Below are 26,566 nucleotides of genomic sequence, written 5' to 3'. Positions count from 1 at the left end.
AAAGAACTATGACATTGAATGGTTTAACATGGAGCCTCCTTAACCATTTAAAGCATTTATCCAATCTAGAATCACGGGTGTTATTTCTGTAATATTGTTCAGGACAGTTTTATTTAGTGTATTTTAGCTAACCTGAGCTAAAGGTGGACCACCGAGAAACAAACTGTGATGATCATCCAAATACACATTGTGGAGCTGCTCAATAGACAGTTAATAATGGACTAACTAATAAGACTGTACAGCAGCTACGATGGTTGTACTGAACATAGGGACATTTTGTGAATCATGGCTGGAAACTGTACTTTCAAATCAAACTCAAACAATGTTAACCCAAGATTCACCTGATGACATCACCGCCATTCATGCCCCCAGGCTCTACGATTCTGAATTAAGGTAAATTATATTTGACAATGAGCTGTGTGATGATTGGAAAAATGAGACAAGACATCTCAGTTTCAGTGTTACGTTACTTTAAGTCAGCCTTTAACCGCAGAGACTGTTCAGAGAATAACCATCTGGCAGAGGAAAGAAGTCCCACAACTTGAATCTCGATTTTTACTTGTTTCACTGGGACAATTGACTTGTATTTCACTTTTACTCAAACCATCTAACTACAGTATGAATGCCTTGAAAACCACAAAGCCAAAATATATATTGAAAAAGCCGTGCAGCCAATGAACTCATTCACTACTCTGTCTGTGATGCTTAGCTGTAGTGACTGTGCTCTAAACTTCCCTGAGGTCTCCTGTCAGTCAAACACTGTAGTGTCTTTGTCTCTTCACTCAGCTATGGTGGCTAGCTAGTGCTTTTCATGCCAACTACCCAACTTCTCATTAGTTTGTTCCAAGTAAACCAGAAATGGTAAAATGCATCACTTTCCGTCCCAGGAATCAGAACAGGATATGTAAAAAGTTCTAATAAGATATGCGTTGAATTGTGTTAAATTCATGGATGACGGTGTAGAAAAACACAACCCATAACAACATTAAATCATATTACAACATTAAATCAGGCATTGTATGACTCATGACATGTCTACCCAGAACTCAAAATCCATACAGTCCTTGAAGCGCTCTTTTTGTTAAGGCAGAAGAAAGTACTAAAGAAAAAGAGGGCGTGAGGGTGAGACCTACAGAGGCAAGAGGAGGAGAAGACTGGGAGTGTGTCTGCCTCTGGGGATGTACCATGTGTTGGGGAGGATGGGGTGGGAGGTGGGGCGGAGCAAACTAAGATGCCAGAGGGGGGGGGGGGGGGTTGAATAATACTGGCTTTGATGAATAATACATCCATGTGAATCAAGGGGCGGTGTGAATGCATTAAGTCAGGGACAGAGGAAGAAGAGATGAAGAAAGAGAAGAGAAATGGCAAGATATGAGGGGAGGAAGGAGAGGAACAGTTAAGCGTGGAGCGTGGAGTGATTTATATGTAGAAAACGAAGGAAGGAAAACTAAGATAGAAACAGAGGGATGAAAAGAGGGAGGGCTGGAAGAAAAACGAAGGCAATGGATGGAACTAGTGTGCTGCATTCAAACAATAAAGGCAAAAAGCAGAGAAGAGTCAGAGTTAGTGTTCTTAGAGACTTGAAATGTATTTTCAAGTTTAGGTGGAGCGAGTCGTGTGATGCACATTTTGTATTGTGTTTGTAAGTGGAAATGCCTTTGTGGCGGTGTTGGTTGTTTGGATTCATTTGAATTCTTTACTTAGATACGAGCAGAAATACCACAATGTAAAACTGCTCCATAACAAATAAGTCCAGCATTCTATATGTACTAGTAGAACTTAAAAAAGTATTACAAGCAAAATGTCCTAAAGACACAGTACATACGGTAAGCAACATTTGAATGTGTTAGCTGTTTTAACTTGAGACAATTTTAGCAACTCCCTTTGGCTATAGTATTGAAATTATTAGGGGATTTGCTGATTAGTCGGTTAAGAGGAAGTGGATCAATTACTTTTTAAATTGTAAATTACCTTTTTTGGCTTATGGGCATTTAACGTAATTAAGTACAACAACAACAAATATAAGCCCATATCATTACTTTTGTGTGAACATTTGTAATCTGCAAAGCAATGAGTAGCTGCAGCTGGAACGGAGTAAAACGTACAATATCTCTCTCTGAAATAAGGAGAAGCATAAAGTAGCATAAAATTATGAATGCGACCAACTATGAAATTGCAGTATTGTAGTAATGGTACTATGCGTGTACGATGGGGTTCAAAGGTGTATGGGTGTGCTTCTTTGTGTGACTGTGTCGTTGCATTAGGCGGCATCTTGTGTGTCAGAGTGTGTGCGTTTCCATTCTGGTATGTTCATTAAAAACCATCTGTGTGTGTGTGTGTGTAGATTAAGTTCTTGTGTGTGAGATTTTATGCTGCCATCTAGCAATCAGACACTTGCGGTTAGTATTGCTTGCCCCTTGTGTCTATTGTGAGTGTGAATGCTGAGCACAATGAGAAACACACACTTGAAGCCACTCTCTGTCCCTCTATGTGTGTGTGGGTTTTCTATCAATGCTGATCAGTGTAAGTGCCTCGGTGAAGTAGACGCTTCACACCGTCTCGGCAAAAGACGGGAATAAAAAAGCTCTTAAGTCAGTCTGAGATCACGTCTGCTCTGCTTTGCCCCTTTAATTAGTGTGTGTGTGTTTCTTTCTTCTTCCGCAGTTTAAGATACTGTATGTGTGCATGCATTAGTTTATGCTTTTTGTTTTTCTGTCTGTCTTCCATCATCAATTTATTTCCTGCCAACCTGTCTGTCAACCTGTGCGCACATGGATGTGCATAATGAACCAGCATGCGTATTTGTAGGTGTGTGGGTCTGGTCTCACCACACGCATAATTCATGAGTATTAACGTCTATCTATTTATTTATTTTAATATTAATGAGAAGGTTTGTATGGGTGTGTGGGTGCTACAGACAAAGGCTGGGAAATTGTGCTGTTTTAGAGAGAGAGAGTGTGTGTGTGTGTGTGTGTGTGTGTGTGTTTCCCTATTTAATTGGTTCCCTGTTGTGTGCACTTGGAAGTATATGTTTAATGTTAAAGGGGAGAGAGGATGAGAGACCGCTAAACAAGGACAGACAGATGTGATGATAATTTGAATGTCCTTGGGCTATTGTAATCTGAACTGGGTGTGCCTCTTGTGTGTGTGTGTGTGTGTGTGTGTGTGTGTGTGTGTGTGTGTGTGTGTGTGTGTGTGTGTGTGTGTGTGTGTGTGTGTGTGTGTGTGTGTGTGTGTGTGTGTGTGTGTGTGTGTGTGTGTGTGTGTGTGTGTGTGTCTGTGTCCTGGGGGTGACTTGGTGATGTAAGAATATGTTTGTCAGCCTGTCACTGGCAGAAAAATGGGCTGCCCGGAAGCGTGAGGAGAGAGGTGGCATGGAGTGATGAAGAGTAGGATGGACAGATGATGATTTAAGCAAGTGATGGATGGAGAAAATCGTTTTTGATAAGAGTAGAGAGAGAAAGGTAAATAGGTAGATCATTGGCTGGATGGAGGTGTTGAATAATGGGATGAATCTCTTGAATGAATCAGTTAAAGTAAAAGAGGCAAGGGAAGGATGTAGAGTTTAGAAAAGTAAGGTGTAAAAACAAAAGTATAAAAAAGTTATTGATCTGAATGATCCCGCACAAAAGTAGAGTAAACAATCAGCAAGTCAAACATTTAGAGTGTGCCGTGACACGCTTGTGTCAAATGTGACTGTTATTCAGGTGTTCTTAGTTCTTAACTGTGCTAAGGTACCAGTATATGTTCAGAGGTATGCCAGTCATAACATCATTGTTATGTTTCTATATTGTGGAATGTTGGAAGTTAAAGGGGGAGAAGTGGTGTAACGTTAACTGGCATCGCCAGATAAGTGCATTCCTGTTTGGATGTATATAAGCTCCTCGGGGCTTCCGTAGCGAGCTTGACTTCCTGCTATGACCAGTAGATGTATGCCGTGATATGTGCTATACCTATAAAGTCATTTCACGGTCACTACGCCTCCAGTATTCTTCATTTACAACCCGGCCGCCCGCCTGTATTGGGCAGAAGTTACCACAGCAGTCATACATGTTTGAAAGCAGGCAAGGCCAACATTCTCGAGTTAAATAAAAGCCTCCTTTGCTCACTCTCTTCAAAGTTGAGCACTTTCAGTTCATTGCACTTCATATCTCTCACATAAAAGTGGAAAGATGATGGAGAGATGCAAGATAAGAGCAAAATGAAAGGAACCACAGCATTTTAAGCAGTTTACCTTTGTGTGTTGTAAAAGCTTTAAATGTTTCACCGCCTAATACATTATAACGTGGGGTTCAGTCTGCTCCTGTGTCACATATTGTCAGTATCAGTGTCATGACTGTGTGCACTTTCACAGCTTTTCCATCAGTGTGTCAGACTTGCTCATGTGTGTGTGCGGTCATGACTTGCCCTTAGGTGTGTGTGTGTGTGTGTGTGTGTGTGTGTGTACACGTGTGTTTGCCTGCCTGTGTTTTGACTGTGGGTGAGAGGTTGTCTCTGTGTATCCATGTCTTGTACGTGTCAGACAATGTTTGAGTCCGGATGATCATGAGGAAAGGTGAAGGGTTTCATTGACTCATGAATGCACTACGTCATCAGTGTGTGTATGCGGTTGTGTGTGTGGCTTTTAGAATGTGCAAACTCTGCCAGTGGGTATTTTGGCATCTAGGAGCACCACAAACAAAGTGCCAACGGAGACAGACACAACGGTACATGATAAAACCTGACATCCTCGGGGCAGGGGCAATGAGCCGTGTGTGTGTGTGTGTGTTATAATGAAAAAGATTGAGAAAGAAAATGGGAAATATGAGACTTTTTTGTGTGTTAATGTCTTTGTTTGAGAAGGAACAAATTCTGTATTGCATCCATTATTAATATGTATGCATTTTCTTTCTTTATTTGTTATCTTACCGTGTGTGTGTGTGTGGGTGTGTGTGTGTGTGTGTGTGTGTAACCGTCAGCAGGTTCTAAAGTGGGTCCTTAAGGAGCCATATGTCTCGAGGCTAGTTTCAAAGCCCTTCTGCTCTGTTCATATGGAGGGCACTGGGTGTGTGTGTGTCTTTGCGTGCAGCTGCTAAATGTCAGACAATGTGTGTGTCCAAATATGCTCAAGGAAAAGTGAAAAAAAAAGAGCCAGCGTCTACTCCCACATACCTTTTTATGTGTGTGTGTGTGTGTGTGTGTGTGTGTGTGTGTGTGTGTGTGTGTGCGCGCTGCGTGGGTGTTTCTGCCTCCTGAGACAGTTCAGACTGGTGCTTGTTTGACTGGCAGCCAAATCTGGGTTTATTCCTGTCTGCAGATCGGTTGGCCTTGTTTATTTTCCTCAAACTTCTCAAGCAGCAGATTTTGCAGTCTGCAGGAAAATGATTTTTTTTCTCTTTTTTTCTCCTGTATACATATACGTTACCAAATACTGTTCACTGAGTATCCCATCGCTGTCAACTCTAATTTTTATTAATTTTTTATATTCTGTGTTATTTTCTTAAGATTAGTCCTCTATAACAGTGGCTCTTAGTACTGCCCTTTAAGAATCAGCACTCTGCAGCTGCCACCATCTAATCAAGTACTAATTTACATCTAAAGCGGTGGCTGCAGTTCACTGCCTGGTAGGAGACCGGTAGCGCTCTGTGAAGCTGTTGACATGGAAGAAAAAAAACACATCTCACTTTAGACTAGGCCAATTTCAAGACCCTCACATTAAGTATCCTTCTTCAAAACCTACAGAAGGCTCTCAAGTGAAACAACACAGACTTTGCTGACAATATCAAAGGCCCTTAAAGCAACAAGCTGCCTTTGAATAGCTGATTGCATTTCTGAATGTATAACTTTCTTGTCATAATAAGTCAACAGACATGGTCAACTTGTGTGTGTGTGTGGAGCCTAAACTAACTTCAGAAAAGGGAAAAGGTAGCATGACAATTTTCAAGCTAGCTTATTAAGTTTAAAAGCTAACTCAGCAGTTATCCGGCTAAGTCAGCAGTTAAAAGGTTAACTTCAACAGATGAAAAGCTAACATGGGCCATTAACAAGCCTGTGTTATCAAGCTAACGTCAGCAGTTAATGAGCTATGAGCAGTTATTAAGCTAGTGCGTTAGAAGCACGCCGACACACCGTATGATGGTGATGACCTATTATAACACAGACAGACATTGTTGTGTGTGTAGTATAAAAAAAGTAATACATGTAAATGAATAAATGTCTTTCATTTTCAACCCCCCCAGGTGAGCGCTGTGAGTTTGACCGGCGTCAGGGCAGGTGTGTTCCCGGTGTGTGTCGTAATGGAGGGACGTGCAGGGAGCTGTCTGGAGGAGGGTTCCGCTGTGAGTGTCCTGCAGGAGGCTATGAGCGGCCATACTGCACCGTCACCGCCCGCTCCTTCCCACCAAAGTCCTTCGCCATGTTCCGGGGCCTCAGGCAGAGATTCCACCTGTCCATCTCCTTAACGTGAGTAGATAGGAAACAAGTTACTCAACAGTTTAAATTGTCTCTTTGGTTTCGCCTTCCCTCCTTCCTTCCTTCCTTCCTTCTTTCTTTCTTTCTTTCTTTCTTTCTTTCTTTCTTTCTTTCTTTCTTTCTTTCTTTCTTTCTTTCTTTCTTTCTTTCTTTCTTTCTTTCTTTCTTTCTTTCTTTCTTTCTTTCTTTCTTTCTTTCTTTCTTTCCTTCCTTCCTTCCTTCCTTCCTTCCTTCCTTCCTTCCTTCCTTCCTTCCTTCCTTCCTTCCTTCCTTCCTTCCTTCCTTCCTTCCTTCCTTCCTTCCTTCTGCTCCTTTGGCTTCTATAGTCATCCAGTTGCACTCAGACACAGATCCATAACAACCACTCCTCTTTGATTCTCACTTCTCTTCCGCTCTCTCACAGTCTCTCTCCTCATTGCTTTAATCTATTTATTTCATCTCCGCCTAAGAGATCAATCCTATTATTCATGTCTTCTCTCTGTGGCCTCCACTTCTCTCTCCATTGAAAAGAGTGGTGTTTCCTCTCTCTCCTTTCATCCATCAATTTACTGTTTCAGTAACATCTCTTTTTCCTCTTTCTCTGTCCATTGTCTCTTATATCGCAACTTTTTGCACCGGCGGTCTCCCCTTACATTATTGTTTCAAAGGCAAGTTATGCATTTTATGGTGACTCTAGGCCCGCTCTGTGAAGGGGTTCAAAGTTTTATAAAATTATTAAAATAAATTAATGCATTAATGGAAGTAACTTTTGCCAAGGGTTCTCAAGCTTCTCAGAACATTTGCATTAAAGTTAAGATGTTTTCTTTGCATTAAGATTCTGTTCCTTGTTGGTATCATCTGCCGTGGTCAGTGGTCATCTCTTTACTTTAGGCTCTTTGTCTTTGTCTGGCTCGCCCACCATTACGTTTCCCTGTTGCTCCTTCTCCTCTCAACATACCGAGTGGTGGTCTCTGGGAGATCTGAAGTGGTCTTTCAGAGTGGTCAGGCAGGGTTATGGGATGGTTGCCATGGGTGATGTCGTCTTATGATCGTTGCTAAGGTAACTTTGCCCATGGGGTTGTTGCTAGGTGGATGTGGCCACCGTGCAGTGGTTGCTATGAGACAAGTGCGGTCATGGTATTCCTGACAAATGAGCTTCTGTGCTTTGCCGGCATGTAAAGGCACTTACATGTGTTTCACTGATTTGCGGCCACCAGTTGAGCAGTGAGGCTAAGTCAAGGAATGAAGTGAGAGTGATGTGACTGTTTGCCTCTTGAAGAGCAGCTCAGTTTATGAATGTTTAAGAGGTTGTGTGGTAGTTGATCGTTAAATTGGGAGGAAAGTGACTTTTCTTTCAACAACTACAATCATGAAGCCCTGGAGAAGGGCAGGGGTGTTTCTAGTCAGACGCTGGATGGTCTTTTTAATCACTGTCCTGCCACATCCAGTCAAACACATTGACATGTGGGAGCTGTAGATGCACATTACTCTGACTGACTGTCAGCCTTCTCCCCCTAACATCAGTGCTTTATTTCTCCTGTTTGTCGCCAGCTTTACTCCTTGGCTTGTTTTTCACATCAGGGCCGGACAGGACTTAATCATTATTCATGTCACTCTCTCCCAAAGCATTTTATGTCTCCGCTACAAAAATGTTTTCCTTTTTCCTTCAAAGGCTGTTTCAGAAGTGTTTGTAGTTGTAAATGAAAGAACTGTAAAGGTTAACATTTGAATGCACTGATGGACATCACTTCATGAGGTTAAGAGAACCAGTGGCCTTATACTGTATTTGATGATCTTGTAAGCAAACTAAATCAACCAATGAATTGAACTTCTAACACATGCTCCTTTGCCTTTATCAAAACCTTCAGCCTCTCTGTGCTGCGTCCACACAGTCTCCCTTCACTATTCTTTGGCTGTTATTGTTGGCCTGAAAAGATAGCATCTCCATACTACACAATAGGATGCCATGGTGCTGTTTGAACTACAGCAGAGCCATACAAACAAGATATATTGTCTGCTATTGATTAATCCTGGGTGTATCTTACAGTGGCATCATTCTCAGATAACCAGGGTCTGAGGTTGTCATGATGGGAACAGTGATAGCACTCTGTACATTTCTAAACCCTGCTGCATTGCAGTAATTCATCTATTGTTACAGCCACATTGATCTCTGTTAGATGCTCAAGCCACAGATGTAAAATGCAAATTCAAAGTAAGAATGAGTAGAAATGAAGTTCTTCATGGGGCTTGACATTAAGCCTCCAGTTCATAAAGCAACAAGCAAGTCATTCAGTTTCAAAACATTCTAAGACGAGATGAAAGCACTTTTTAAAGAAGACATTTTTTGTTGTTGGATTTTCCTCTCTTCTAAGCAGTAGAGATGATTTGACATCTGTGCTTTAGAATCAAGAAAAAACTAGCAGCGCTTTTGATCTGGTGTTAACATGGCAGCCGTGGCCTCAGCAAGTCCCCCTGGCCTTGATTTAGAAAATAGACTATTGTATGACAGCTGAAGGGAGTGGTGCAGCCATATGCTTTATTGACGGTATTGTGGTAGTACGGTTTGAATACCTTTCTTCTTCTTTACCAACACTGTATGAGGAGGCTTGCAGGTCAGGAGTAGTTTTTGTGTGTAATTAGGTGTTGTATGGCTCATTGTATCATGGTCAAATGCAACATTAACCAAGCCATAGTTAAGAATGTACTGTATGTATATTTTCAGGATACAATTTAAAAAAAAAAAAATTTAAACAACACTTAATAAAATATAGCATTGCTCATAGTGCATACAGTATAAGGGTCTTTGTTTCTGACATGGGTTTCTGTGTTTTTTCATTGTCTAGGTTTGCCACCCTGGAGAACAGTGGTCTTCTCTTCTATAATGGACGCTTCAATGAGAAACATGACTTCATTGCTTTGGAAATCCAGGAAGGACAAGTGGTGCTCAAATATTCCACGGGTACTATATCTCTATATCTATATCTGTATATTTGATTGTGCAAGTTATAGTACTTGTATTTATACTGACCATATATACCCATGGGGAAAGGAGATAAGGTTTTGTTCTCAAAAGTTGCGTAGGGCTATCATTGCTTTATTGGATTACATTAGATTAGAACAAGGATTATAAAGCCACATGAAGTGGGGAGGGTTTAGACGATATTAAGGTTCAGACAAGCGGTTAACTGTAGACAAAGTGAAATCGCTACGCTTACTATGAGAAAATCCTTCTATTCCTCACTGTGATGAGATGTCTTTTTGTTCACGCTACAGTAATGGCTAACCACCACTACCATCATTTTAGAGATGTTAGGGTCACAGATTAGATTGTTAAATCCTGTTGGGGACTAAAATATATGATTAGCTTCAAAGACTATACACCTACTCTCCAAGACTTTAACAACAGAGCCAAGTGACATCGGCCCCTCTTTGGTCGTTTTGTCCCTCCTGCCACCGCAGACCTCAGTAAAATGGTTAGCTGAATAATACACATAGATATGTGTAGAACACATGAACATTATACATACATACATGTATGCAAGTAGCGTACATGAGGTATAAACAAAGAGGCAAGAATAAATGTATGTGTGGACATATGACCATATGTCCACCTGTTTTTTTTTTAAATGTAGGTGAGTCATCAACTCAGGTGAGTCCCTTCCTACCTGGCGGCGTGAGCGATGGCAACTGGCATACTGTTCACATCCACTACTACAACAAGGTGGGTTTACATCTCTCTTTCTTTCAGTGTCCTAAACCATTTTTATTTTTTATTTTACTTCTGACCTTCGGGTTTTGATGTTTGTTTGATGAATTATCCTTTGAAGTTTCACATTAGACTTATTTATTATTTGCACTGTGTTCTGATGCGTTGGCAGAATATTTTCTCAGCCTCCGACAAAGCACATTGAATTTAGCTGCAGTGTTCGTGTGCGCATAGTATTATGTGGGCGTATGCTTGTCACCATTTCATTCATGCATAATTGTGGCACATCTCCTTTAATTTTCTTCATGTGCTTTCATTTTCCTCAGCCAGCTACACGCTATGTGAGTATGAGTGTGTGTCAGGGTGCACATACACATTCTTGTTTCTTTTTTTTTCTGCTTCAATATTTATTTATTTATTTCACTAGCAGTGAGTGAGAGTGAGTGTGTTGTCTTTTCAGTTTTTGCTCCATTTTCCTACTAACTCAAATTTCCCCCCTTTTCCTTTTATCATGATGTGCAGTAGCATTGTGGGTAGGGCCCGACCGATAGTGATTTTGGAGTGCCGATGCCGTTCACGATTAAATCGGCCGATTAAAAAAAATAAAATAAAAATATATAGCCTATATATATATATTGAAAACATTTACTTTTTTGAACCCTTAAATATATATACACCCTTTACTGTTGAAAATATGTACAGGAACTTTTTCTTTATTGCAATACGCATTGTCTAAAAAAAATAAAGTGTAACAAATATGTCTAAATTCAGACATTATGCATTTTATCTTACTGCATCCAACCCTCTGGAACTCCCTCCGCCCAAACATCAGCATCTCAGACTCGATAAACTAATTCAAAAGTCAACTCAAAACTCACCTCTTTAAGGACGCATAATGACACCTGACTCCACTTCAAACATTATTTTAATTTTTTCTGTATTTTGTTTTCGTTTTCTACATGTATGATTCTCTATGATGGAAAGTGTCTTTGAATGACCTCCAAAAAAGCACCATATAAATTCTATCAATTATTATTATTAACAGTCAAGCGATGACCAATGCCTCTGCTATTGGTTGCAGGGGGAACTATCAAGTGTAAATTAATCCAATGTATTACAACACACCTGCTGCTGCTGTAAATAGGCTATAGCATTAAGCTGTACATGCTATTCATTTAGGCTACCTCCAGGGCAGCAATACATTTCACACATGAATGCTTGAAAAAAAAAAAAAATAAATCTGCAAAAATCTGCAAAAAAACGGCTCATGCCGATAATTCCGAAATATGCAATAATCGGCGATAAATTGGTCGGGCCCTAATTGTGGGTACTAAAAAAATGTGTTTGTAGTGTGCTGGTGTCATTGTGTTTCTGAGTTTTGTATTCTTGTATTCTGTATTCAATCTTGTGTGTGTGTGTGTGTGTGTGTGTGTGTGTGTGTGTGTGTGTGTGTGCGTGTGTGTGTGTGCGCTTGTGTGTGTGCGTGTGCAGCCCAAGCGCAGTATAAGCGGTGAGGCCCAGGGTCCGTCAGATGAGAAGATTGCTGTGGTGAGCATTGACGACTGTGACACAGCCTTGTCCCTTCGCTTCGGGACACAGCTGGGAAATTACAGCTGCGCCGCACAGGGCAAACAGACCAGCAGCAAGAAGTGAGTTTGACTTGCTTTCATCTCACCATCTCTTTTTTAAAATATTTATTCACACCTGTGTTTTCCTTAAGTTTGGTCACTTGAAGTTCTTCAACTTCCCACATCTAAAAGATTGCCCTAATAATACAGAAAACAATTACAGTTGCTGTCAGAGCACTGTTGCCCGCTTATCTTGGAACTGTCAAATGTGACCTCCGGCGTAAACATACCTGTAGATGCTGGAGCATGCTCAAGAGTGAACTACTGTTTAAGAAACAAAACAGGGTCTTACTACCTGAAAATGACTTTCCATTGCTAAAATAAAGCAAATAATTATCAGGCTACATATGGCTTTATAGTATAAACGTTATAGAAAGTACACTTGTAAGAATTTGGGCCAGTAGTGCAGCACTAATGATGACTTTTTCTGCTTGCGGATACTGTTCTGTGTGCTCGCTGTGCGGTTGTTGTTTTCATGTCTACGAGTTTTTAGACAAATTAAACGCCACAGAAGGAGCACAATTGGAAGAAACCTATTGGAAAAGAAAAGGCAGCTACCGAAGCATCATCAGTATTCCCAGTGAATCAAATCAAACTTACTATATAGATACTGTATATATATATATAAAACATTCAAATTGACTGTTTTAAAAATCCACTCTGTTGCTTTCAGTGTGTATGTTACCTTTGACCTTGTCAAACTTCTGTAGTTGATTCTACACCTGGTTGGTGTCTACCAAACTATCTGTCCACATTTGTGCCAACAAGTGCATGCCACCCGCATACACAGAGATACACTCAAACAGCAGCCTGTCATAGTGCTGATGTGTGGCTCTGTAAGCTGTAATCAAGATGGCTGTGTTCTGTCAGCGTTAAGTGAGGCAGAGAGACGGATCAAAGAGGAAGGCCAAAGACTTTGCTTCAACGCTCTCCTCCTCTGTTCCTTCTCTATTTCTCCATTAACCGCTCCTCTTACTCTGACATGACATCCTCTGCTAATGGCAGCCTCTGTTGATGTTTGCTCTAGCTGCTACTTCATCTACTTCCACTGGCTTTTAAAAAGGAATCTAAAAAGGAAAACCCATATCTTACATTGGAGGGGGAAAAAAAGCTAATTCTTCCAAAATGTCAACAGCATTTCTGTACATTTCTTCTGGCTCTTGCAGTCCCCTGACTGTCCCCTTCATCCGTCTCCTGACTGTGCCCCTCCTTCTTTCTCTCCTCTCGCCTTCCATCTGTCTTGTCATAACGCCTTTACACGCGCTCTCTTTGGATATTTGCTGTAACTCACACTTAATCTCTTGTTTGTTCATCTCTCTCCCATGCTGTCGCCACATTTTCCCGTCTCCTTTGAATGCCTGAGACTGTTGTTTGTAGACATCCTCTAACATCTAGCCCCTCTCCCTCTGCCTCATGATCCACCTTTACCTGCTCTCTCCTGATAGCTGCTGCAGCTCATATTTAATCTCCTGTTTGTTCCTTTGTCTCTCCGTCTGTCTCTCTTCCTTTTTCATCTTTTCTATTTCCCCTGCGGTTTCTGCTTTTACCCTCAACAACATCATTATTAAATTATTTCTCCCCAAATTATTCTCTTATTATTCTTGTTCCTTTTGAAACTCACCTCTGATGACACATTTAAATCTGGGCGTTTGCTTAATCCCCTTGCCTCCTTCATACCTTCTTTCCATGGTTGTCCCTTTCTTCCATTTCCTTCCCTCACTCGTTCCTCCTCCCTTCCATCCTTGAGCGATAATCCTCCATCCCTCCTTCTTCCCTCCATTCCTCCTTCCCATTTCCTCTCCACCTAACTCACTTCTCTTCTTGTGTCTCTCCTCTTCTCATAGGTCTCTGGACCTGACTGGTCCATTGTTTCTGGGCGGAGTTCCCAACGTACCAGACAACTTCCCGTTTGGCTCCAGGGAGTTTATCGGCTGCATGAAGGAGCTGCACATTGACAACAAGCCTCTGGACTTGGCTGGATATATCGCTAACAATGGAACAATCCCCGGTCAGCACTGCTAACTGTATACTCCCTCCTACAAGAGCATGAGCAATGACACATTTACGTCCAAATATGACATTTGGCTGTTGTATTTCTTAAGTAAACTGAAACAAAACATAATCGTTAATAGTACACAGTAAAGCACATCCAATTAGATTTTGACTAATGACTGGGCACTTATATTTAACGACCATGATGTAGAATTAAATGATAATGTAATCCGCAATATTAGGGGAGAACGGGGTAAGTAGGCACACTTTTTACTCTAGTGAGAATTGCTTATCACCTAAACATCTTGCAATAGTCATTCCTACATTAAATTGAAGCTTAAGGTGTTGGCTTGAAATGTGTACCCCTCACTTTTTCTATCTTATTGTAATAAAGAAGAAATTAATCATCAAAGACACCCTTACACATTGTGACAACCAACCCCATCAAGGGGTCGGTTGTCAAACACTATGGGGTTGTTTGTCACAATGTTATCTTAATGGGAATAATCTTAAAAAGAAGACAAGAAAGTAGAACTAAATTTGAAAGTTTAATTGCATTGTCAAGTTGACAAATAGGCCTACATAACTTACTGTAGCCTTGGCAGCTGGTCTAGTTTGGGATGCACTGGGTTGTTTTGATTTTGTTGCCCTTTTTTCTTTTGCATGCTAGCTGCCTTTTCCTGCTCTATTCTTTCCTTCTCTGGGGTGTCAGTGAGGATACAGCTTGACAATTTATTTCGTTATTGGGTTCCTTTTCTGGCTGCAGCCTTGAGATAACATGTGACAACCAACCCCCCAAAAAATGTGACGACCAACCCCAACTTGAATTTCTTGCTAGCATCAAGGCCAACAACCATCTGACAACTAATTAGCTTGCTAGCCACAATCTAAACTATAGTTTACCCTTCACACTTTGTATGGGTAACAAGTGTTTTGTTATAAACCCATTGTGTAAAAGCCTAGAAGAAAAATACAGAGGAGCTAAATATTTTCAAATTGACATGAAAAACACAAACAGTCGTCTCACCTCAAATTCAGCAGTCTAACTCCAAGGAAGACTATGTAGGTGACCTCTGATCCCAATTCTGGATATTTACATACCAAAATATCACAGACAGCGCCTTCTGGTTCCGAGATATAACGATTGTGACAACCAACCCGTGTGACAAATTACCCCGTTCTCCCCTACTAGTTACCTCAATGGTGTAATTGTTTTGTTTTATTGTAAAATTAACACACATCATTAATGAAAGAACTCATTTGATATAATATTTTCAAGTTCAAGTTGTCTTTACTACCGTAGTCAAAAAATGCAAATAACCAAAGTTGGAGACTTGGATGCTGTAATGGCCATTTGAATCTTGAATACCTCTAAATCTGGACATTGGTAACTGAACAGCTTCTTAGTAAGCTGAACATGTGAGGTGTTAACATCCTGATTATTAGCTCACCTCTGCATTATGTTTTATTCTATGCAATTTCTTAGACTCACATCATAGTGTTGTTTAAAAAAAAAGAAGATAATCACTGATGTGGGTGTCTTTGTTGCTTTTAAAGGCTGCAGTGCCAAGCTGTCCTTCTGTAACTCGAGCCCCTGTCAGAACGGAGGGACCTGCAGGGTGAGCTGGGAGACTTTCTCCTGTGACTGTCCCCTGGGCTACGGAGGGAAGGACTGCAGCCATGGTGAGAGACTGTGCTTATCTTCATCCTTACAGGAGGCATTTTCTACCAATGGCAACTTTCAGCAGTGTCACATGTATTGTGGCACGCTGGTATATATTTAATATCAAGTGTGATCATGGCTGTGATGATGGGCAGTTTCTGTCTCATGCTAGTGTTGATAAATGGGATTATTTTGAAACAATCGTGAAATGACAGATAAGGCCACTGACCTTACTTGTCAGCAGTATTTAAACTAATTACTCATTAATTAGTGAATAATTACTGAAGTCAAAATGCTCCAGGTAACACCTTTAAGTGTCTTTTGTTATTTATAAATTGATTAAATAATAGAAAGTGACTGCTGGTTTAAAGGGCCACTTCACACTTTAATACTAATATTAATACAGTATTTAGAGACTCATTAAGACTCAGTCTCAGTCTGCACCATTCACTCCCTCTGTTACATCATTATGTTTGGGTCGCATGTTAGTGCCAGCTGGACCAGTTGTTTGTTTCGTGATCAGTGACTGCACTTGGACCTAGATGAAGTCTTAAGTGATTCCCCAAAAGGGCAACTACTGTAGCCCAAGTGGAGTGGTTTGATTGTAAAGAAAATGTTGAAGTTATGACGTTTTGTCAGTATAACACTTAACAAAATCCTTCATCATGATGGAAAAGTCAGTAAGCAGGTTGAAAACGCCATGTTACGTTTTCACAAAAAAAGACAAGGCAATCTTTGTGGTATTTATATTTTAATTATATTTATTTTAAGACAACTTCATAGGTCATTTATGTGATAAGTGTGTTAAATGAGTGTGTGTGCTGGCCCGCCTGGGAGAGAGGCTGCACTAACAGTGTGGCCTATTAACCCCCAAGCCTCCAGGACACCCTTTATTATTTTTACCTGGTCAAAATGTTACATTTAATCTTTTTTTGCTCAAAAGGTGATTCAGTCCCAGACCAGTGACATATTGAGTCTGTTCTGGATATTGCAGACCTTTATATTAACTGTCTCTCTCTAACCCTTCACCTCAGTGATGGCCCACCCCCATCGCTTCCTGGGTAACAGCGCCCTGTGGTGGGACCTGAAGAACGATGTGACCATCTCCATGCCCTGGTACCTTGGCCTGGTGTTCAGAACCAGAGCACGGGAGGGGACGTTACTGCAAGCTCAGGCTGGCCAGTACACCAGCTTGCTGTTTCAGGTGTGAACACGCACACACGTACACACGTACACACGTACACACACACACACACACACACACACACACACACACACACACACACACACAGCTACTTACCTTCAAAGCAGTTTATTTTCTTCTTTGACTGTTTTCTATGATTTGTGTTTCTTCACCCTCTTTTCCTCTCTCTATGTGCTTGTCACACCTCTCAGGTGATGAATGGTCAGCTGGTGTTCACAGTGACCCACGGTTCCAGCAGACCTCTGCGTTTGCGTTTGGATCAGGTTCAGGTGGCAGACGGCCGGTGGCATGACCTCCAGCTGGAGCTGAGAGACGTTCGCAGCGGCAGTGAGAAGCGCTACGTCGCTACGCTGCGACTGGACTTTGGACTCTATCAGGTAGATGTGAGATGTGACACAAAGCTCAAAGGAAAGGCTTTTAGTCTCTTGATTTTCCAGCAATTATCACACAAAGTGATAAGCAGGGTGATGCAATTTTAATTGGCAGCAAATGATAAATACTGTGAATTCATTAGATGTCTTATTTGCCCTGAACACACATAATTTAATGAATAACAAGGTTTCATCATTTCCGCTTTACTAAATCAATGAGACTTAATTTCCCCGAACAATTCATTTCCCGCTGTGGTTTTCCTCAACACAACAGATAACAGATTCTCAACCTTAATTTACCATGTCCTGCTCTAATAATTGGATCTTTAAGATCAGAAGAGACTCTGATGGACAACATTTAAAATGTAGAGCTCTTAATTTGAATGATAAAATATGAAATATGAGTGAAGGGTTAAGAGAAAAGAAGCCACAATAGACTACAGTACAAAAACATGTGAACATTAGTGACATTAACACAGCTGATCGCCACTACTGACAAAAAAAAATTTGATAAAAAATTGATAGAAATAGTTGAAATGACTTATATGAATTTTAAATTAAAGCTGGTCTTTTTTAAGACACACGCTCGCAAACACACACGCACACATGGAGATAGAGACACACACACACACACACACACACACACACACACACACACACACACACACACACACACACACACACACACACACACGCACACACACACACACACACGACACAGAGAGAGACACATGCTCACAACACACACAGATTCAGTGTCTTTACAAGGTGGAAATGTAATCCTAGTTTACATAATCTGTAGTGAATTAAAATGTTGAATTGTATGTTTTGTTTTGGTGTAGATTTTTAAATCATATCAGCAAGTGACACTTGTCTTCTCTTTAGAGTGGTTCATCAGGCACATGTTCAAAGTGCATCCAGTAACATACTGAGTATATTGTGCAGGAAACCTTAAAAAAAAAATATTAAACATTGCAGCCGCCAAGTGCCAATTAAAGAGTCATATCCAAGTTTGGCATGTGTGCAGATATTTTAAGGCAGACCTTGCCTTCCATCTTTGTATCTTCCACTGGAGCTGGAACGGTGGTAAATGGGGATCATTGATTTTCCTTTCATACTTGTTGCAAGCTGTGCAAGCTTAGTTGCCTGTCAACATTGCTCCAGAATCATTGACCATTTTCATGATATTGGCATGTAATAGTTTTCTTTTCTGCCAATTATTAACTCTGCTGCTCTGAAACCATTTTCCCTCTTCTCAACGACCTCCTTTCCATCTAGCTTTTATCACATGGTATACACCTCTAAAGATGGGAATCTCCCATTGCATATTTTTACACAAACCTTGTGGGCTGATAATGTCTTTGCTTTCCTGTGACTTCCTTTTCATCCTCCCTACCTTTTTTTCACGCCTTAATGTTTTCAAATCAGTTAAAATATCTTAACGTGGTCACATACTGATATTCAGAGCTCCCTTTGTATTTTTGTGAAGGCATTCAGTATGCGCACAGTGATTAATAGTCATAATCTTTGCCCTTCCTGTCTCCATCTGTCCTCCTCCCCCCATTAGGGAACAGTGATAGTGGGAAATGAGATTCATGGTTTGAAGGTGAAACATCTGCATGTGGGAGGAGTGCTGGGCTCTGGAGAGGTGAAGAACGGGATCAGAGGATGTATACAGGTGAGGATGGACACATGTTTAATATCAATGGATGGATGGGTGGAGGGAAGCTTGAACTATTGGCACATGTGATATGGAAATGTGCTAAGAACTGGGTTTTTGATTGACAGAATGTATTAATATAAATGAATGGAACCAACTTCTTCAACTCTGTTTAAACAAATACCTCCTTTCTCTTTCTCTTTCTACAGGGCGTTCGGTTGGGCGTAAGGCCAGACTCCCCTCCCCTGCCCCGCCCGTCCAGAGCTGTCAAAGTAGAGAGCGGCTGTACTGTGGGCAACCCCTGTGTCTCCTCCCCTTGCCCCTCCCACAGCCAGTGCTCTGACCAATGGGAGCGCCACACCTGTGTCTGCGAACCTGGTGAGTGAGCAGATACATGACGCTGGTGTTGTTGTAGAACAGGCTGATGTTGCTATGATAGTTCTGAATGTGTTAGTTGCTGCTAAACACACATCTAGTAGTCTAATAATAAAATCAGGATTCCGATCAATAATCTAATGCGAAATATTCAGGTTTCAATCTTAATGTCTTCATATCTCTGTGGTTTTTCCTTGTATTTTTGCAAAGATTCTATGTTCAGCATTTTTCACTGCTTCAAAAACATCTTACAGGCAAAACAATTAATTGATTTATAGAAAAATAGGGGATTCATTAAAAAGAATAAAATAAAAGTTGCTGCTCTATCAGTGTGTAATGCTTGTCAAGTTAAAGACAGATTAGAGCCCTGGAACAATTTTCACATCTGCAAATCTCTTGCATTTTATCGTGTCTTGACTTTGCCAATGAATACATTAAAAGAGCTGGCCAAGTGACGCTGCCAAGAACAATTTTCCACTTCAGTCATGCAAGCTAGATTGCAGGCGCGCAAACCTCTGCGCTGCGCCAGGGAAATGGCCGTAACATTTTGTACACTTTTGACTCTGTATTTGATAAGATAGTGGTGTGTGGGGAGAGGGTGTAAGAAGTAAGCCGACTTGGAAAGAGAGGAAAAGGGAATAATTATAATATGGCCGTATCCGTGTAGGCGTCTGCCAGATCTTTAACTGGGTTAAACAGATATTTGGGAACGCATAATGAGTTCCCATCCACAGAGAGCAAGAGACTGACTGCAGGCTTACTTCCAAAATCTCCTTAGTCAGCTAAATATAATGATGCAGAATTAATGTGGAGTATAAAAACCTTATTAAAAGAGAAGGAGAGAACTGAAGAAGTATAGAAAGAGAGAGGGTGTTAAGGGAAGACATATGCTGTAAAGAGAGGATCATTGAAAGAAAGAGAAGACAAATAACTTAAAAAAGATGAAAAAGAGGCAGAGGAGGAGCAGGGGGACTGAACATTTAAATGATTAATGAGGACAAAAAGGCAGGGGGGGGCTGACAGAAATAGTTTCAAATAAACACTAAAAGTTTGGAGGCAAGAAGAGAAGAAACGGGGCACGAGAAAGTCAAATCAAACAGCCTGAAAACACTGGTTACACGTCTGGGAATAGATCCACTTTTATGCACACAATGGCACACACATCAGAGAATAGAGAGAGAATTAACATGACATGATGCACACACAACAGAGGATGGAAAAGTGACATTTGATGTTTACAGGGTACCCGCGGGCTCTTGAACACATTAAAAAAGCATTGAATTTAATATTCTCAAAATAAGGCCTTAAAAGTATTGAATTTCACCGCCAAGTATAAAACGTCCTTCACAAAGGTCTTACATCTTTTGGTTGCTGTTTTGTAGGTTAAAATAAATACTTGGAGAGCTGGCGTAATGTGCCAAATAAGCACTTTTTGATTTGTTATAAGAGTATACATACACTTAACAAAGCTATTCATACACTATGGCAATGTGATATTGATGTGAGTAAAAGCAGCGCATAAAAGTACCATAAAATGCGTCAAATTTCCATTATATTGGTCCTTCTTTTCCAAGTATTGCCTTGACGTTGGCATTTAATTTACAAGTGGCATTAAAAAGGTATAAAAACAGTCTTAAATTTAACTTGGAGATCTCTTTATGTATGTGAGGCTTTATTAGCACCCAGTGATGCAACAGCTGCCTTCAGCTTTTCTACAGGTATTGATTGAACAGACTGGACCAACAGACATGATTAAAGGAGATTTCTTATATTCATGATTAAAGGAAAGAGGAGACAAGAGCCTGAAAAGCACATTAACGGAATGAGACCACATGAAAGATAAAAACAAGGAGAGAGAGAGAAGTGGCCAATCTTTTTCATATTACCGTAGTTATTCAATATATTGATACTTTCTTTCTAAGCATCCATCACCCTTCTCTGCAGCTCAACCTGCTTATTCTCTTATACAGAAGACAAAGCCAGGGGAAGTTTTTCAAGAAAGAAAAGTTTTAAATTGAGAGCATGAGATTAAAGCAGAGTTGAAGGGAGTGAAAAAGGAAAGAAAGAGTGTGTGTGTGTGTGTGTGTGTGTGTGTGTGTGTGTGTGTGTGTGTGTGTGTGTGTGTGTGTGTGTGTGTGTGTGTGTGTGTGTGTGTGTGTGTGTGTGTGTGTGTGTGTGTGTGTGTGTGTGTGTGTGTGTGTGTGTGTGTGTGTGTGTGTGTGTGTGTGTGTGTGTGTGTGTTGGTTATGGTTCATTAAAGTGAAAGAGCCTCCGGCCTGACAGCATGAAAGAGGAAGCAGAGAGGCGCTGCTATCCCTGTAGCATCCTGCACCAGCCCTCAAGCTAATGCTAACACCTTGCCTTATTAGCATGGAGCAGTAACACACATTAATGCCTGCGCACACACACACACACACACACTTATTATTTACTGTAAACACACACATACAAGCGTGCATACACACACCAACCAACCACTGTCTAATTAGCATTATCTTTCATCAGCACAATGAGCATTAAAAATGAACACTGCTTTACAATGAGTTCAGCTTAGAGACATCAAATCAAAGTTTAATAAAAGCTCATAGAGAAAAAAGAAAGGAGAGTAACACTCTAAATAATTCACTTTCATGTGTTTGTGTGTGTATGTGTGTGTGTGTGTGTCTGGTGCAGAAAAATAGCCCAATGGGTCTCTCAAGGAATTGACAGCAGCTCTTATATGTGCAAAACGTCTTCTTAGAAGACACACACACACACACACACACACACACACACACACACACACACACACACACACACACACACACACACACACACACACACACACACACACACACACACACACAATCAATCAAACACACATAAAGACATGGTTCTGCATTACAAAGCGCAGAGACATCTGCTCTCACATTCCCTCACTGTGTGTTTTTACTTGACAGTTGCTGCCTGTTGCTTCAGGCTAATTCACTGCGGTGAGAAACTGAATTTAATATGATAAATTACAGCCATGTTGATTTATGTCTGCTTGAGCTATAGATATAGAAAACATATGCTCAGGGTCTGAGAATAGGAAATTTCATAACCACTTGTGCCGTAGTAATGAGTCATTTATCAGTATTTCCTACTGTTGTCAAGACATTAACATTTGTGATTTAAACCAACACATGCCGAATGTATAAACCTTCAGATGGAGTTTGTCAGAAAACTGAAAAACATGAGGCTATTTTGAGTGTTTGGTGTGCAGCTGCAGTATATTAGGCTCAGTCCCTCTGGGAGAACTAGGGAGAGATTTATGAGTTTGAAGCTGTATTTCCTGGGTTCCTACGCTGGATGCCAGGTCCTCAAGGTGCTGAATCAGGGCAAAGTTGTTCTCAATGACAAATTACTCCTCATCTAGAAATGTCATTTATTGATCAGGTTTGATATCAAAACTAGAGACACACAGGTGTTATGCCCTGTAACTGTAACCCATTGGGCCACTAAGGCTTGAGAAAGTATTTTAAATTGTACTGTAGTAGATATGTGAAGCCTGTTCAGACTCATAACATTTTCAATACTGAATACTTCAATACTGTTTTTCAAGACCCTCCCAAAAAGAGGGACAGCTACTTGTGTTTGTAGTCAATTGACAATGCTCTTCAGCGACTTTATGACTGGAGGATGGATGGGTTGACAAATGGAACTTCCCTAAAGTCATAATCATTGCCTAACCTCAATCTCAATGTATGTACTGTAAGAATGGCAACAGAAGTTTCTTCATCTTGACAAAGTAGTTATTTTATTCAAACCCAAAACAAGATATCTCCCTAAACCTAACCAAGCCTTATCATTACATCTATATCATTGATTTGAAGGGTTTTGGAAGGCAAATGATGTGGTCCTGTCGATATGGCATCCCACCAACACATTTTCATGTGACACTTCTGAAATGTACAATCTCTGCACTATCAGAAAAAGATTTTCAGACACACAGGATATGAACGGATGGTTTCGTTGAACAGATGACTCGCCTTTCCTTTTCTTGGTTGTAGTCTTGTGAAGGAATCAAGTTGATGTTGTGTTACAATAAAGTGTCCTAAAGTCAGATGCAAAGCTGTAAGTGACACTGGATGTGTGCACAGCTCGAGAGGCAGAACTTTTCAAATAAATGATGGACCCTGACTGTCAAAGAAAAAAACCCTGCCTTCTCAACTCTTTGTTGTTGAAGGCTCTAGCCTCTCTCTCTCTCTCCCATATTGTAGTGACAAGGCCAGTGTCATTATAAGCGTCTGGAAACAGCCGAGGCAGTCAGTTGCCATGGTGAAAGTGTAAAGATGTATAGGGCTGATAGTGTGCGTGTGTGTGTGTGTTTGTGTGTGTGTGTGTGTGTGTGTAGGTGTGTGTGTGTGTGTGTGACCCTGAAAGAACAAATAAGAAACGGAACGCTGGCACCATTTTTGTGAACGTGCAATCATACCTGTGTGTTTGTTTTTTATGGGGGAAGAAATTGTGAAACAAGCAATTGGAAAAGGAACAGTAGCTGTAATTATGTTAACCCCTGTGTTTGTATAATCCCAGAACTATTTTCAAATGGCTTCATTTTCAAGCAAGAGGAAGCTAGAGAAATGTAGATGAATGTTTCAGAAGGTAGAAAAAGCAAAGTCAGGTGGGGGGGGGGGGGGGGGGGGGGGCGCTCGTAGTGTTGTGGTTAGGGCGCCCCACTCATAGAGGCTCAGTCCTTGTCACTGCAGACCCGGGTTCGTACCCTGCCTGGGTATATCTATGTCTCTCCACACTGTCAATACAAGCATATAAAGTACCAAAAAATAATCATAAGAAAAAGCAAGGTCCGTGTGTGTTTATTGCATATTCCAAGGTGTGTGGGTGTTTTAGTTCCACAAAGGAAATAATAAGCTAGAGAGAGAAAGAGAGAGAGAGAGCTTTAGAGAAAAGGGGTCATTGGAAAGCCTGTGTACCTCTAAAGCTGCAGCCAAGGCCACATGCTTGAAAAAAAAGCAGAGTGGTTTCTGTATTTTCTATAGACGAAGACATGAAAGCCGACCTCACACATAGTTGCCCCCTCTAAATGGAGGAATGTCAACCTCAACATGCTGAACACACAATTTAGTCACACCTCAATCTATAGAGACATCCTTCTATTCACTGCTGTTCAATTGAAAAGGTGCCGGCTTGAAAGCAGAACTGGCTTGATGAGGGAGGGGGTGGACCGTAGGTGAGGCAGAGACTCGTTGCAAAGATCACATTGTTTTCGGTTTTTACACTTGATGGTTAGTTTTGATGTTATTATTAACATGAGTATTTTGTCTTGGAGCACTTGTGAGGCCTTTCATTGCTAAGGTCAGGAGAACATTGATAATTTGGACTCAAAAAGACACAATTCGAAAACCCTGAATTGTATTTTAAATACTCTAGTGCAGTGTCAATCATTCAAAACAATGAAAACACTAAATATTTAACAATGTGTTCATCACACCAACATTTATATGTATATTACTTGATTATACATATAGTATGAACTTTTACAAAATATAATTGTGAAGCATCCTATAGCAGATAGTGGATAACTGATATATTTTAGAAAGTTCCTCAAGGAATTGTATTTTTCTTAAATAGCACTATTAATGTAAAATGAATATTAATGAATTATGAAAGTGTTTATGTTGTGTTAAGACTCATGTGAATACATGTTGTTATAATGTGTGTGATGTCTGTCAGTATCTCAGGAAGAAGATTATCTTGACTGCTTTTCATCTATTCTTTCAGAGCTAGTGTTAATGAGATTTATTGGATGTTTTGCTTAAATTTCAATCCCAACATGAAAGTGGGGTCTTGTGGTTCAGTTAAGTCCCATTCTATTTTAATCCAACTGTTAATGCAGGTACATTAAAGACTAAATTCAACAATTAAGTATTTTTTTAATTAAAAGCAGGTCAGAGTGAAAGGCGTATTTCATTTGTGCTAAATACACCCCAAAGTGTGTATAGAGCACTCTGCTTTGGTGGTTAGACTAAAGAGGGGTTGTATGTGCTGGCCTGTATTAGCATATAAGAGGCTGGTGTGTTTGTGTGGAGTGTCTGGGGGGATTACATTGAAGTCTATGACGGCGTGATTCAGCCTGCTGCATTGGCACACACTGAAGTGTACAGTGTGTGTGTGTGTGTTTGTTGTACGTTGTTGTGCTAAAGAGGCTCATTGTAGTGTGCTGTCTTTGCTTTTATCGAGGCAAATTTCTCTGCGTTTATGGTTGTGAGATGTTTACATTTTTTCTCAAATGACTTCACATAATCTTTTGTGGTTTATCCTGATTTTTAATCTGTTTCTGTGTATGTAATGTTTTTACATGCAAGATGCTGCTTCAAACTCGCAGTAGTGTATAGATTATGCCTATTATTGAGAGGAAAACATACTAAGACTACAGTGAAAGATTATTGTCATAGACTGATGTCTCATCTTAATGTCTTTTTTTATTATTTATATTGTGTATTTTCCCAACCGTCATCTTCCAATTTCTTTATTTTTCAAAACCCATAAAAGTGACATCATGATTGTAACCATGATTCATGACACATGAGGTACTGCAACCAGCAAATAGTTGGCATTTTTTTCTTCCTCAAAACAATTTACAAGTAATTAATTCACAACATTTTAAATAAGCCAACTGAGTATACATTTTGCCCTTTACAGTTCAGAAATAAGATAAACTAATTATCAATCCTATTAAAGTCATTATTTCATACATCTTAAATGTGTTTTTTTCTTCTCGTGTTTGGAGAAAAAAAAAGTTCACTCTATGCTTAGTGTAATTCCTTCTTAGATGCTGAAATGTAACGTGTGTGTTGACAGTGGCTGAATCGAAATACATTCCTATATTTTTGAATTGCTTTCATAGAGCAGTGGTTGTCATTTTCTCTCAGAAGACCCGTGCAACAACAGCATAGTAATTGTGGCTTGTTTTCCAGTGGTTATTCCAGTCGGAGTGAGTCTGGAGAGTGACATTTTTGGTAATCACAGTTGTTTCAGATGAGAACTTGTGAACTGACAGGTTATTACATCCGACACACAGATGGGAAATAGAGCCATGTTCCACATATTTTCAATAGTTGTTCATTTCATTATTGTTTATGCAAGGGAGTATTTTTTTTTACAGACAGTGTGCCTACTTATGTATGTCTTAATTTGTCATATTCTCTGTGCCTTGTGATTATTTAGATTTTTAAACTCCATCATATATGTTAAACATTGTTCCCTGTGTTACAATATCAAACAGATGTACTAATATGGTCAAGGAGAGGTTAACTTAACCAAAATGTACCTGCTATAAAGCCCCTTTAAAAATGTATTTTAATCTTAATGTCTGAGAAAAAAAACTTTAGTTAATATGTATTAATAGTTAGGTTTATGACATAAAATTGGCTGATCTTGATGAACCCTTTGCTGATTTGAAAAAAATGGGTTTTCAGGGTCAAAAGTACCTCAAGTCCTTTCTGTAAAATATGATATCTCCTGTGTGAAAGACTGGATTCATATGGAACAACTTT

The 26,566-nt window shown here is 40.2% G+C and overlaps 1 protein-coding gene across 1 annotated transcript in view; it reads left to right on the top strand.

The window, feature by feature from the left end:
• Positions 1–26,566, top strand: part of celsr3 (cadherin, EGF LAG seven-pass G-type receptor 3) — a gene marked incomplete at both ends in the record, with an annotated part of 103,104 nt that overhangs the window by 45,223 nt on the left and 31,315 nt on the right. The window contains 11 exons of the mRNA XM_080030764.1: positions 6,219–6,441; positions 9,273–9,388; positions 10,062–10,150; positions 10,462–10,476; positions 11,627–11,784; positions 13,608–13,771; positions 15,313–15,438; positions 16,453–16,622; positions 16,814–16,999; positions 18,561–18,671; positions 18,863–19,031. Of these exons, the coding sequence (XP_079886890.1) occupies positions 6,219–6,441; positions 9,273–9,388; positions 10,062–10,150; positions 10,462–10,476; positions 11,627–11,784; positions 13,608–13,771; positions 15,313–15,438; positions 16,453–16,622; positions 16,814–16,999; positions 18,561–18,671; positions 18,863–19,031 (1,527 nt within the window). The remainder of the gene's footprint in view (positions 1–6,218; positions 6,442–9,272; positions 9,389–10,061; positions 10,151–10,461; positions 10,477–11,626; positions 11,785–13,607; positions 13,772–15,312; positions 15,439–16,452; positions 16,623–16,813; positions 17,000–18,560; positions 18,672–18,862; positions 19,032–26,566) is intronic.

Source organism: Ammodytes marinus (assembly GCF_949987685.1).
Source record: "Ammodytes marinus genome assembly, chromosome: 7".
Lineage (NCBI taxonomy): Eukaryota > Metazoa > Chordata > Actinopteri > Uranoscopiformes > Ammodytidae > Ammodytes > Ammodytes marinus.
The sequence above is the reverse complement of the archived record's forward strand: the minus strand, read 5'-3'. Positions and strand labels throughout refer to the sequence as shown.